Below are 13,304 nucleotides of genomic sequence, written 5' to 3'. Positions count from 1 at the left end.
ACAGAACTTTATAGGGAAATTGCGTAATCTTAGCAAATAGAGTACTGTTTTTTTACAGAGCTACTGCCAGTTCTATTTTGTGTTGAAGGGTGAATCCAGAGCATGATGTTGAGTAGCTGATTTGCTTTGAGCTGAGAGTGGCTAGTAGCCAACAGGGCAGGTGTTTACCCTATCTCACTCCCATGACTACGTGTGTGCCTATATTTGTAACATTTGGATACTGCCTTTTTTCAGACATGATGTCTGCTTCAAATGTTATTTAATTTTGTCTGGTGGACACATCACTTCAAACCAGGTTTCAGATAAGCATGAGTTAAATGAGTAAAAGAAGCCATAGGATGAGGACAGACAAATCTTCATTAGGCCCATTGGTTATTGGTTACACCCACTGGTTCCCAACCAGAAAAAGTTATTATATAAATCAAATAAATGACTGAATGAATAATTTTCTTCAGTGCTTTTCTCTGCAAAGCTCATTCCCAGCTTTGAAGCTTGACAGAGGGCAAAGTGATGGGATTGTATGGGGAAGAAAACCATGACCAGGAGAAGAAATGTGCACCTCTTACCCCTGTGTGGCAGTCTAAATCAGGCCTGCACAACCTGTGGTCCTCCCAAGTGTTTGGGACTCAGACTCCCAGAAGCCCTAGCCACCTTGTCCAATAATCGGGAATTCTGGAAACTAAAACCCCAAACACCTGAAGGGCCACAGGTTGTGCAGGCCTGATCTAGATCTATGCTGATCAGGTCTGGAAGACCTGTGTAGGACCATAGATGATAGGGTGATTTGAAAGTCTCTCATTTGTACGGTATCCATAAGTCAAAGTCAACTTCATGACAGTTAACAACAACAAATCCTGTCCTCACCCCCTTATTTAACCAGGGGCAGATAGGGCTCAGCTTGGTTTTTCAAATCAAGAAATTCAAATGATGGTTCTCTGTGTTCTTGTTTTTCTTTTCTTTTCTTTCCAGGGTTGCTTTTGGAAGACAACCCATCCATCCGTGCCATCACTTTAGGACATGGGCATATTCTGGTCGGAACAAAAAACGGTGAAATTCTTGAAATTGATAAAAGTGGTCCCATGACTTTACTTGTGCAGGTATGATTTGTTTTGACTTATGCATATGTGAAAGAGTGATTGATGCAGGAATCCTCCTGGAATTGCTGTACTTGCTCACTTTTATATACCATTTGGCTGGCTAAATGGTTTCCATCCATCGCTTTCTGATTTTATATTCTTCTGGTGGAGAAAGAGGTTACTTCTTTGGAATTCATCACATCAATTTGCTTCCAAACCTATACATTATATTAAAAAACTTCCATCACATAAAGCTAGGAATTATATTTTGTGTTTTCCCAAGTGTAAGAAGCATCCAAAATACAACTGAGGTGGCAAAGCATTATTTTGCATTATGCTGCTAATTGTCAATGCCCGATGGAAGTCAGGACTCAGACAGAATGGTTATGAGATTGTGAAATAGAAAGGCAGATTATTTACTTAATACACATAGCAAAGAAGTGAATAAATAAGAACAGTGGAGAAGCTGTTGCCTACAGCATGGGGTGGGGGGAAATTATCTTTGGAAATGAATTGTAGTTTAGAATACCAACGGAGCATTCAGTATTTTTGTTTTGTTTTGCAAACCTGTTCACCACTACCTCACCCCTATAAACAGGGTCATATGGAAGGAGAGGTCTGGGGCCTGGCAGCTCATCCGCTCTTGCCCATCTGTGCAACAGTGAGTGATGATAAAACTCTGCGGATCTGGGAACTTTCTGCCCAGCATCGTATGTTGGCTGTAAGAAAGCTTAAGAAAGGTATCCTTAAATTATTTATTCACACACACACACACACACACACACACACACACACACACGGACATGTTGTTAATAAACCTTCTTTTTATGGTCCGCTCTGTAGTACATTTTACATCAAATCTGCATAATTTGTGATCAGCTAAACTATGGAATATTTCCTTTAGCAAATATGGAGCCAGCCCTGTAAAGCATCCTTACAACTTTTACACAAAATTCTGAGACATTTGCTTGGGAAAACATTTAGTCTGCATGAACTGTTATCTTTATATAGCCATCATAAATACATTCTCTCTGAAAATGTTTGTAGGTGGAAGATGCTGTGCCTTCTCCCCTGATGGGAAAGCCTTGGCTGTAGGATTGAACGATGGGAGTTTTCTGGTAGTGAATGCTGATACTGTGGAAGATATGCTCTCTTTCCATCACAGAAAAGAAATGATCTCTGACATCAAATTTTCTCGAGGTACAGAAAAACAGCAAACTTTAATGTTAAAGTCTTTAATTTTAAAACATGGACTGCTAAGATGAAGATTGTTTTAAATGTAACATGCATTTAAATGTTTGTATTAATATTTAGAAAAACTCAGTCAAGGAAAACATTTCACTGAACCTACAAGTCCTGATGGTAGAGTGACTTGGAGAACTCTTATTCATAAGTTGACTTTGACTTGGAATCATTTAACTACAATAATCTTATGCATCTGCAACCGAAAAACAATCTGTAGTACAGGTCCTGCCATATTTATGTGAATATCTTGTTTTATAGATTCAGGAAAGTACCTGGCAGTGGCTTCCCATGACAATTTTGTAGATATTTACAATGTGCTTACCAGCAAAAGAGTTGGCATTTGCAAAGGAGCATCCAGTTACATCACCCACATTGACTGGGATTCAAGAGGTAAAATTCCTTCCATATCTATCCCATTCTGGCCTTTCTCTACCCAAAGATGTTTTGCAGATTTTGATGGCATGGGACATTGAACAAACCTATGGACAACCACAGCTCCATTGTACTTAGACCAAAGTCCTGAAAAACAATCATTTGTAAAAGATCCTTTAAAATTGAAATATGGAGAACATTCAACTGTGTATTTTCTTAGTTATTTGTATTATACTTGAAATACCATTTTCCATATAAGCAAAATCAGTCAATAGATTAATCTGCTAAAACTCAGGTGATAGATCCTTTAATTGATTAAAAACATCTTTTAGGCAAGATGAGCACATGTTTGTGGGTTGAACATTGTAGATAAGCCTATTGCACAAAGAACAAAAATAAATGTCATCTAAGTATACATAATGATGCCAGAGTTGTGCCTAAGTCCCTTCTGCTGTGTCTCTTTGCCACATGCTTATAATGCTGTTAAGATACAATATTTTATGCAACATGGAGTAAGCACTATCAAATAGACTGGGACTTGCTTCTGAGTAGACAAATCATTTTGTGCTACTTGTGTCATTGTATTACTGCACAATTTTGAATATCTGATAACTTCACAAAATCATTATTTGTCTTTTTTTTGGTACACTGATCTGGATTTTTCTCAGGCATGATCAATTAATCTATTGATGATTAATAAAACACCTGCATGTGAAAACATAGCATTAATATGGCTACTTTGCATAGTCATTACTTAGTGTAAATGAGAAACATGACGTGATTTGGTGACGCTAGTTAAGAGTTAAATTCATGCATACCTCTCATATTGGTAAAAATGTAAGGTTATGCACAGGCAAGCATTGAAATTAATTATAATATTTATAATATTTATAATTATATTAATATCAATTGAATATTAATAGAATTCAAACTGTTATAGCCATGGAGTGGCCAGGTTTCTTGCTGAATTGGCAAAGATTCACATCAACACATTAAATACAAGTCATCATTCCTACCTCTCATTTTGCACAGAAGCAGGTGCACTTCAGTTATAATCCTTTGCTTGAGCAATTTGCTCATTATTAGGAAGGCAGAGGAATTTATTCCATTTAATATAGAACTTGTATAAGAATGTTCCTTGATGGTTTAACAGAAGGACAGCCAATCACCAAGATGAACCTCATTCCTGTTTCCTCAAGAATTACTCCAGAGGAAAAGGTGAATTTTGTTGGAATACACTAGAGGTTCTACACTATTCTGAAAAGATTATATCTGACCTTAGGCTGAGCGAACTCCAAACCTTTTATTTCTCCTCAGAGATATAAAAAAATTGCATTTATCTTTGTGATAAAAATTGCACTTATCTTTGTGATTGCTCACAAAGAATTTTTATCAAAGGCAAACTCTGGAGGGAATTCTGCCCACTTTCTTCTCAACATTTCTTTATTTATTACCAAGATAATCTGTTGAGTTTTATTGTGATACGCTCTTTCTTTATGATCAAGGAAAGCTATTGCAAGTCAATTCTGGTGCCAAAGAACAATTATTTTTTGAAGCGCCAAGAGGAAAGAGGCATATAATAAGGCCCACTGAGGTAGGAAATAAACAATTTGAACTTTTTGTGTATAATCTGGTTACTCTTCTCTGTTCTAGAAGGAAAGGCATCTAATGTGCAGATTGGTATCCTGGGTTTTCTCTCTGTCTTGGTGAAAACATAGTATGTTTGGCTGTTTCCTATTAACATCTTCTGACACCAAACATGCATTGAGATTAAGGGGATCATGACATACATTGATATCTTATAGAGCCATAATTGAGTTATTGGTGCTGATTTTGACTTATGAATCCCAAAACAGTTGAGGTCTGGTTACCTGAAGAACACCTCTTCCCATATGAACTTGCCAGAAATTTGTAGTATTCAAAGGAGGTCCTGTGGAGTGTCCCAACACTCGTGAAATTGCGGACACATGTACACTGTAGAATTAATACAGTTTAACAACAGGGTTGTTGCATGTCTTTCGGGCTGTGTGACCATGTTCCAGAAGTATTCTCTCCTGACGTTTCGCCCACGTCTATGACAGGCATCCTCAGAGGTTGTGAGGCATGGATAAACTAGGAAAGGAAAATATATATATCTATGGAGAGTCCAGGGTGTGGCAAGAGTCCTTTGTCACTGGGAAGCCAGCATTAATGTTTCAGTTAATCACCCTAAGTAGCATTGGAAAGGTTTTTGTCTCTTGCCTGGGGGATCCTTTGTTCAGTCAATAGCCGTCCTTGGGGCTCCTGTTCCTTCAGAGTATTGGTTACCATCTACTGTTTTGATTTTAGAGTTTTTTTAATACTGGTAGCCAGATTTTGTTCATTTTCATGGTTTCTTCCTTTCTGTTGAAGTTGTCCACATGCTTGTGGATTTCAATGGCTTCTCTGTGTAGTCTGACATGATAGTTGTTGGAATGGTCCAGCATTTCTGTGTTCTCAAATAATATCCTGTGTCCAGGCTGGTTCATCAAGTGCTCTGCTATGGCTGATTTCTCTGGTTGAATTAGTCTGCAGTGTCTTTCCTGTTCTTTGACTCTTGTTTGGGCGCTGCGTTTGGTGGTCCCTATGTATACTTGTCCACAGCTGCATGGTATCCGGTAGACTCCTGCAGAGGAGAGAGGATCCCTCTTGTCTTTCGCTGACCAAAGCATTTGTTGGATTTTCTTTGTGGGTCTGTAGATAGTTTGTAGGTTGTGCTTCCTCGTTAGTTTGCCTATGCAGTCAGTGGTTCCCTTGATGTATGGTAAGAACACCTTTCCTCTGGATGGATCTTTATCTTGACTCTCGTGGCTTGTTCTTGGCCTTGCAGCTCTTCTGATGTCTGTGGTGGAATATCCATTGGCAGGATACAGCCCGAAAGACATACAACAACCCTGTGATCCCGGCCATGAAAGCCTTCGACAACACAGTTTAACAACACTTTAACTGCTGTGTCTCAGTGCTGTAGAATCATAGAAGTTGTAGTTTTAACAGGTTTTTAGCTTTCTCTGCCAAAGAGTGTTGGTACCTCATTGAGCCAATCGTGGTGCCAACATCTTTATACAGACATAATGATCAGGTAGAAAGATTATTACCTGTGGCAAATGTGGAAGGGGAGGAATATTTGGTTTTAACTGAGCTGATGAGGAAAATCTTATCCTCTTACTTCTGCTGATGCCAGGAGTGGGAATGACTACTGATTTATTTGGCCACAGTGCTTTGAACATGATTTCCTGCTTCTTGGCAGGTGGTTGGACTGGATGGCCCATGAGGTCTCTTCCAACTCTACTATTCTATGATTCTAGTAGTACAATAGTACAGAGGTTTGCTTCCATTCTTTCATTGACTAAGGCTGGATCTACACTGTCATATAATCCAGTTCAAAGCAGATAATCTTGATGCAGAAATTGGATTATATGGCAATGTAAATGGGGCCCTACTGCATTAACTTCCTCTGTGTGTGTGTGTGTGTGTGTGTGTGTGTGTGGCTTCATAGAGAGGAATCCCTGATTTGCATTGATATGTATGTGAAAACCTACTGTGATGCTTGGGATCCTCAAAGCTATATTAGCCCATTTTACATTGGCTAGAGATAGTGACCCCCTTTTTATTTACATTTTTTTCTGGAAGCCTTAATTCCACGAAAACCATGAGTGACTCACACATTTATGGTTTCAATTTTAAAAAAAAATACAGTAGAGTGACACTTATCCAACCTTTGCTCATCCAACGTTTGGTATTATCCAATGCAGTCTTCCTTTTAGTAGTCAGTGTTTTTGTAGTCAATGTTTTCAATACATTGCAATGTTTTGATGCTAAATTAGTAAATACAGTAAATGCATAACATTACCATGTATTGAACTGCTTTTTCTGTCAATATGTTGTAAAACATGACGTTTTGGTGCTTAATTTGTAAAACCATAACGTAATTTGACGTTTAATAGGCTTTTCCTTAATCCCTCCTTATTATCCAACATTTTTGCTTATCCAATGTTCTGCTGGCCCGTTTATGTGGGATAAGCAAGACTCTACTGTTTATATATATTTATTTTGCTTTTCAGATTGAGAAGATTGAATGGGGCACCTGGACATGTGTCCTTGGTCCTACCTGTGAAGGAATTTGGCCAATGCACAGTGATGTCACTGTCATCAACGCAGCTTCTCTTACCAAAGACAGCACTCTCTTAGCTACAGGAGATGACTTTGGGTTTGTAAAGCTCTTCAGATATCCCGTAAAGGTAAGGTACAATGGAGCTGCCCTGGGAAATGGAAGGATGGCTTTGTGACAAGGGAAGGTGCAAAACTGGGTGAAAGAAGACATTTCTGAAAATGTAAATTGTTCATTTTGCAGGGTCAGCATGCCAAGTTCAAGAAGTATGTGGGCCACAGTGCCCATGTCACCAATGTCCGCTGGTTACATAATGATTCTGTGCTTTTGACAGTGGGTGGAGCTGACACTGCTCTGATGATCTGGACTCGAGAATTTGTAGGAACTCAAGAAAGCAAGCTGGTTGACAGCGAGGAGTCAGATACTGATGCAGAAGAAGATGGAGGTAAAGGCTTGTGTGACCCAGGCATTTGCTCACTGTGCTTTAAAATTCCATAAAAAGAAACAGAGGCAGGAGGGATCTACTAATATATTCTAAGACTAACTGAAATATTTCAGCATAAGCTTTCATGGACTCTAGTCTGATCCGCTATCTGATGAAGTTGACTGGAGTCCATGAAAGTTTATGTTGAACTATATCAGTTACCGTATATACTCGAGTATAAGCTGACCCGAATATAAGCCGAGGCACCTAATTTTACCACAAAAAACTGGGAAAACATTTACTCCAGTATAAGCCGAGGGTGGTAAATTTCAGAAATAAAAATAGATGCCAATAAAATTACATTAATTGAGGTATCAGTAGGTTAAATGTTTTTGAATATTTACATAAAGCTCAAATTTAAGATAAGACAGTCCAACTCTGATCAAATCATTATTCTCATCTTCTTCAATGTAAATGTGCTTATGTATCCTTTTAATAATAATAGAGTAAAATAATACATGTAATAATAATAATAAATACAGGAAAATAATACAAGTAATGCTCTTCCATGTGAAAATCTCTCGATACAAGCAGTCCCCATATTACATGGTTTTCGTGGAATTAAGGCTGAAGTCACACTTGAAAAATCTCACTGTTCCAACTTAAAAACAAATTCAACTTAAGGACAAATCTACAGAACCTATTTTATTTGTAACTTGGGAACTGTCTGTATATTGAGCTAGGACATCATAGAAAGACTGCACCACATATTCCTGTTTGTTGTTATACTTTGCTTCATGCAAGAAAGCTTTTTCTTTATGGGGTTGTTGTGTGTTTCTGGGCTGTATGGCCATGTTCCAGAAGTATCCAGAAGAATACTTCTGGAACATGGCCATACAGCCCGGTAAACACAAGGCAACCCTGTGATTCCGGCCGTGAAAACCTTCGACAACACATTTTTTCTATATGGATCGCTATTTAAAAAATAGGGCTCACACCTGCTGTCTAAAATGGTGCCATTGCCTCTTAGCTGTGAGCTGATGCTGAATTACCAAATCTGCTTCATGGTGAGTGGGAAAAAAATCCTTCAGTCATTTACTTTGGACTTAATTTTGATAGTGATGTAAGCATCTTCATTTATATTCAACTGATTCTATACATATATTTGTACTGTAATATTACAAACACTTATTTGGTTTCAGCTCAAAAAAGTACTGTCCAAATTTTAAATTTCCCCAAATATCCATGTGTTTCTTTCCCCATAGACCCCTTCACTGGCCACCAGTTTGGACCAGGGGCCATTTTGCATTTTTTTGTTATTTTATTTGGGGATCTGACCTTGGCACTTTGGCTAGTATGGTATGCACCAGTTTAAAATCTATAACCAAAAGATTATTGTCTGTTCTGTCAATGTGCCCAGCTATGTCGAGGCTGGGCACATGTAGATCCACATCTGTGGAATGGTCTTACTTTTGACCTCTGGTGAAGGAAGGCCTCATCCATTTCCATGAGGGACTGAATTGAATTAGAGCGGCTAGTGATGACCAGTGAATGAGATTGTCCTTCACAGAAGGAAGATCTCATTCAAGATCCCATTCCACAGATGTGAAGCCACATCTTGTAAGCCTCACATCCTTGACAAAACTAGTGACAGTCAGTGGTAGAACAGACAATCCTTTATTTGTAGATTTTAAATTGATGCATATCCACAAGCCAGGACTTGTTTTTTGTTTTTTGTTTTCATTTTCTAAAGCCTCCAGTGTAACTCTATGATGCCCTTGGGTCAGAACTATGCATTTCAATAGGGTTCACTATTATTTGCAGTTTTGTGTATCCATATGAAGTCTGAAAATATATCCCTCACATATACTACTGTATATGTTTATAATGTTATGTTTTATCATCTTTGTTTTTGATTGTATATCTTTGACGTTCCACCCTTTGGTAGAAAGTGCATTATAAATAAACATTATTATGTTTAATTTTACATTTGTTCAAGGTTATGATAGTGATGTTGCACGAGAAAAAGCGATTGACTACACCACAAAAATCTATGCAGTGAGCATCCGAGAAATGGAGGGCACTAAGCCCCACCAGCAACTGAAGGAGGTTTCCGTGGAAGAAAGGTATGTCATGGAGAGGCACTTAGTATTTATTTGCTTTCTTGACAGTAACCTTTAGAAATAGGGCATGCTAAGCATATGTGCACAACACCCCAGACAAAATATATCTTCACAACAGATATGCACATTAGTTTCCAAGCTGAATACACATTGGACTGCAAGCACTTTGTTTACAATTAATCTGTGTATATCCAGGTGGCATGTTCAGAGTCCTTAACCGTGCCTGTTAGATTTTGTTTGGACATACCTTAATGTGTAAAGGTGAATGTAATGTGGGTATATCTTCTTGAAGTGTTTGCCTTTTTTATTTTAAAACTATTGTCTATCTTAGCAGGCAGTAAAACTATCAGATCTCAACTCTACCATTTTGAATATTGTTATGTGGTCATATATGCTAGATCAGGCATGGGCAAACTTTGGCCCTTTAGGTGTTTTGGACTTCAACTTCCACAATTCTGAACAGCCGGTAGTGGGAGTTGTAGTCCAAAACACCTGGAGGGCCAAAGTTTGCCCATGCATGTGTTAGATGATAATTCCAATGTAATTTCTCTTTCTGTTGAACAATATATATTTCTTTTTTCTTCTTCTTTTTTTTGCAAACCTCCCTTGGGTTATGGTTAGCATTTGTAATGTTATTTTAAAATGGCCTCTTTAACCTTTCAGCATAACATTAGATTACATTGCAGTTCTTTTCATCAAATCTTGAGGGCTTAGAAGGGCTGTCAGAGTTTGACCTAGAAACAGTGTCTATCATTTTAACTGTTCTGGGCCTTCAAGATATTATTCAAGAGGCACGGTTATTATTCCAATGCTATACCAACACATCCTCCTACGCGTTTTTTCTCTACATGCCGTGAAGCAAAATTGGAATCCCATTTGCTGTAGCAGGGTGGTGATAGGGTTGTAGAAGGACTGGGCTATAAGAATAATGCCTTCTTTAAAAATGCCTTTCACCCATGAAGCTATTAAAGCAACAAGTGCTATATTAGGGTGAAGGATTTGTAATCCTGTCTCTTTTGCGTGCTGCACAATTATGTCTCTTTATTATTGCAGAGAGATAACAAGGAATGTTTCAATTCTTGTAGTCTCTTCCAACTCTGTGGTTCTATTATTCTATCCTTAATGACAGGGGGTTGGACTGGATGGCCCTTGTGGTCTCTTTCAACTCTGTGATTCTTCCATTCAGTCCAAGCAAGAAGTTATAATAGTGATGTGGAAATCTTCTATATGATTTTTTCATGCAAAGTCTTGGTCATAAGGAGCATGAACTATTATGAGCCAAGCCACAGCCAGAGTTGAACAACAGTCTCTTGGTCTGGCTTTTGAATGTAGTCACACAGAACCCAGGCAAAATTCCTTGGGTAAAGAGATCCACATTCTAGGTACCACCACTATGAAGCACTTACTTGTGTGCCCAACCACTTCAGCTCCAGTGGTGTTGGATTACATAGTAGTGTATAAGGCATACACCTGTGCATAAGTTAACCTCACGTGTGTAATTGTGGGCAGATGTTGGGCCCAAAATTATGGATTTTAATATGACCCATGGATAAGTGAAAGGCATTTCAAAAAAGAGCAAGAACATTGTTTTATTAAAAATTGTGTTTTGAGTCCTTTTAGAAAGGAAGCTTTTGCTTTTTATTTGAATATTGGAAGAGGGCAAAAATGACAGCAGGTTTGTGGGAAGCCAGAGTAGAACCTGATAGTAACATACCAAAATAATAGATTTAGAGAAACTTCTCTGCTGCTGTAATGTTGCTAGCAGCAATTGCAAGACTGCTTTGAACAGTTAGGCTAGGCTTAGATTTACTTTGGTTATCTGGAAAAATGCAAAGTAGCCAAAAGCGTGCTCATAAATCTAGCCAACTGTATTTGTGAATAGTCTACATTTCATTGTTACTGTTGCCTATGTTGCAGTGGTCACTTGTCTTTCTAAATAAATATTACTACCTTGTCCTTCCCTTCAGTTTGGCCCCTTCTGTGTTATCACAAAGCAGCAGTCAACATGCTGTGGCTGTCAGTTGGTTCAGGAGGTTCTCTGATATAGCAGAGGCAGCAAAATAGTGATAAAGACAGCTGCAGTTTCTATTCCCTATGGCCATATAAAACCTGGCTACAGCTTTCCTCCATTCAGTACACACTCCTATCTGGTGTATTCAAGTAATTGTTGCAATGCTTCTTTGATCCACATTCCCTTTTTCATTCAAGATAAAATTCTTATCCCAATCTTCTAAATTACCTATAGGCCTGTCTCACCCTGTTTTTCTGCCCTTGTCTTTTTATGCATATGTGCTTATGCCCTTCACTCCTCCAACCACACTACAGTATCTCTTGCTCTGGCTTGCTTTCCTTGACCTATGCCTAGGACTCTCTCCAAGACTGTGTCTACATGGCCAAAGTAATGGGGACTTAAGAATTGAACTGCTGCAGCGAGTCCACATGATGCAAGACTGGATTTAGAGCATAACCATTGTATCCTGTCATTAATCCATGACAGTTGAAAATGGGATTCCTGGAAGCCCAGCAAGATCCCACAGTCTCAGAGGTGTGGGCAGCTGGATCAGACTGGATCTGGTCTGATCTGCTGTCCACACCACCAACATACCCATTGTCATCAACAAGCAGCACTCTCCCAGAGTCTTGCTGGCAATGTTGCATTCTTGGTGATATCATATATGATGCTGAGCCATGTGACTAAAAATTCAAGCCTCTGGGAGGGAGCTGCTTACTGGCAGTGACACAGTGGTGGCGGCCCCAATGTGGCCTTGGCCTAGTTGACTAAGTGAACAGTCAAATGGCAACATGACACTAGATCTCATGCTCCCTCTTTTGATCTTTGCTGTGGTGCCCTTGGCTTTACTTTGGCCTTTGTTCACAAACAACTGGACCTCTGTACTGGACCTCTGCTGGTAGAAGCTGAACTCACCAAATGCCTTAATGTTAAAAAGTGTTACTTGGACGTTTTTTAAAGTATCACGTTAGCTCTTCCTGTTATTTAGAGCATGACACATTCATAATATTGCCTTTTAGTAACTTTTCACATTTTAAAACAAAAGCCACTTACAATAAAATGACCAAATGCCCCCAAATTATTACAACAAAGAATAACATTTTAGGAATGATGAGTTTATGTTAAGAAGGAAGGAAGAAGGAGAGTGTCAGAGAAAAAAAAATGTGGCAGCTCCTTTAAGACTAATTTTCAAGATGAAAGTTACATTACATTTGCTGTAAGGTAGATCAAAACTACAAAATGAGAACACATCTACTGTTCACCTACAGTCCTCAACTAAGACCATCTAAATACATCATCAGTGAGCTATAACTAGTTCTGGAGACTAATCTAGTCCTCCCACAAGCTCTGGGAGGCAGCCTTTATTGGCCTTCAAAACTCAAAACATCTGCTCACTTACAACAGGCTGGAATCCTATGTGTGAATTGCATGTTCCTAAGTCGGTGGTTCTCAACCTGTAAGTCTTCAGATGTTCTGGCCTACAACTTCTGGAAATCCCATCCAGTTGACCAGCTGTTAGGGTTTCTGGGAGTTGAAGGCCAAAAACATCTGGGGACCCACAGGTTGAGAACCACTGTCCTAAGTGGACGCGTGTGAGAATTAGAATGGCAAAGATACCCAACATCCATATCTTGTAGAGGTCTGCTGTTATGTAGCTATGTGGTAGAGCTGGCAAATGGACAGATGCATAATGGGACCCATGGACATCACATCTGTCCCAATGCTCGTCAAGCACCAATGTGGATCAGATACTCTCACAAGTATCCTGTTAAGCATCTTTGCAATTAGCTAACAGTGTTCCTTAGTACTTCTACTATGTAGTTAAGTGCACACAACTTTGAGTGAAAGGTCTTGCAGGATTCCAGCAAAAAAATTCCTTGTTACCCTCGAAAGTTACACATTTGGAAGTACAGTAGAGTCTCACTTA

General features: G+C 38.9%; 1 protein-coding gene across 6 annotated transcripts in view; it reads left to right on the top strand.

Moving 5' to 3' along the window:
* Positions 1-13,304, top strand: part of eml6 (EMAP like 6) — a 188,362-nt gene that overhangs the window by 130,481 nt on the left and 44,577 nt on the right. For all 6 annotated transcript variants that reach the window (XR_010002293.1, XM_062968835.1, XM_062968833.1 and 3 more), the window contains 8 exons: positions 970-1,097; positions 1,675-1,816; positions 2,124-2,276; positions 2,580-2,711; positions 4,199-4,287; positions 6,773-6,949; positions 7,063-7,264; positions 9,243-9,369. Coding sequence is in view for 5 of the 6 variants with exons in the window: in XM_062968835.1 (XP_062824905.1) it covers positions 970-1,097; positions 1,675-1,816; positions 2,124-2,276; positions 2,580-2,711; positions 4,199-4,287; positions 6,773-6,949; positions 7,063-7,264; positions 9,243-9,369 (1,150 nt within the window). In the remaining variant the exon portion in view is untranslated. The remainder of the gene's footprint in view (positions 1-969; positions 1,098-1,674; positions 1,817-2,123; positions 2,277-2,579; positions 2,712-4,198; positions 4,288-6,772; positions 6,950-7,062; positions 7,265-9,242; positions 9,370-13,304) is intronic.

The sequence above is a fragment of the Anolis carolinensis genome, chromosome 1 (genome assembly GCF_035594765.1).
Source record: "Anolis carolinensis isolate JA03-04 chromosome 1, rAnoCar3.1.pri, whole genome shotgun sequence".
Taxonomy (NCBI): domain Eukaryota; kingdom Metazoa; phylum Chordata; class Lepidosauria; order Squamata; family Dactyloidae; genus Anolis; species Anolis carolinensis.
The sequence above is the reverse complement of the archived record's forward strand: the minus strand, read 5'-3'. Positions and strand labels throughout refer to the sequence as shown.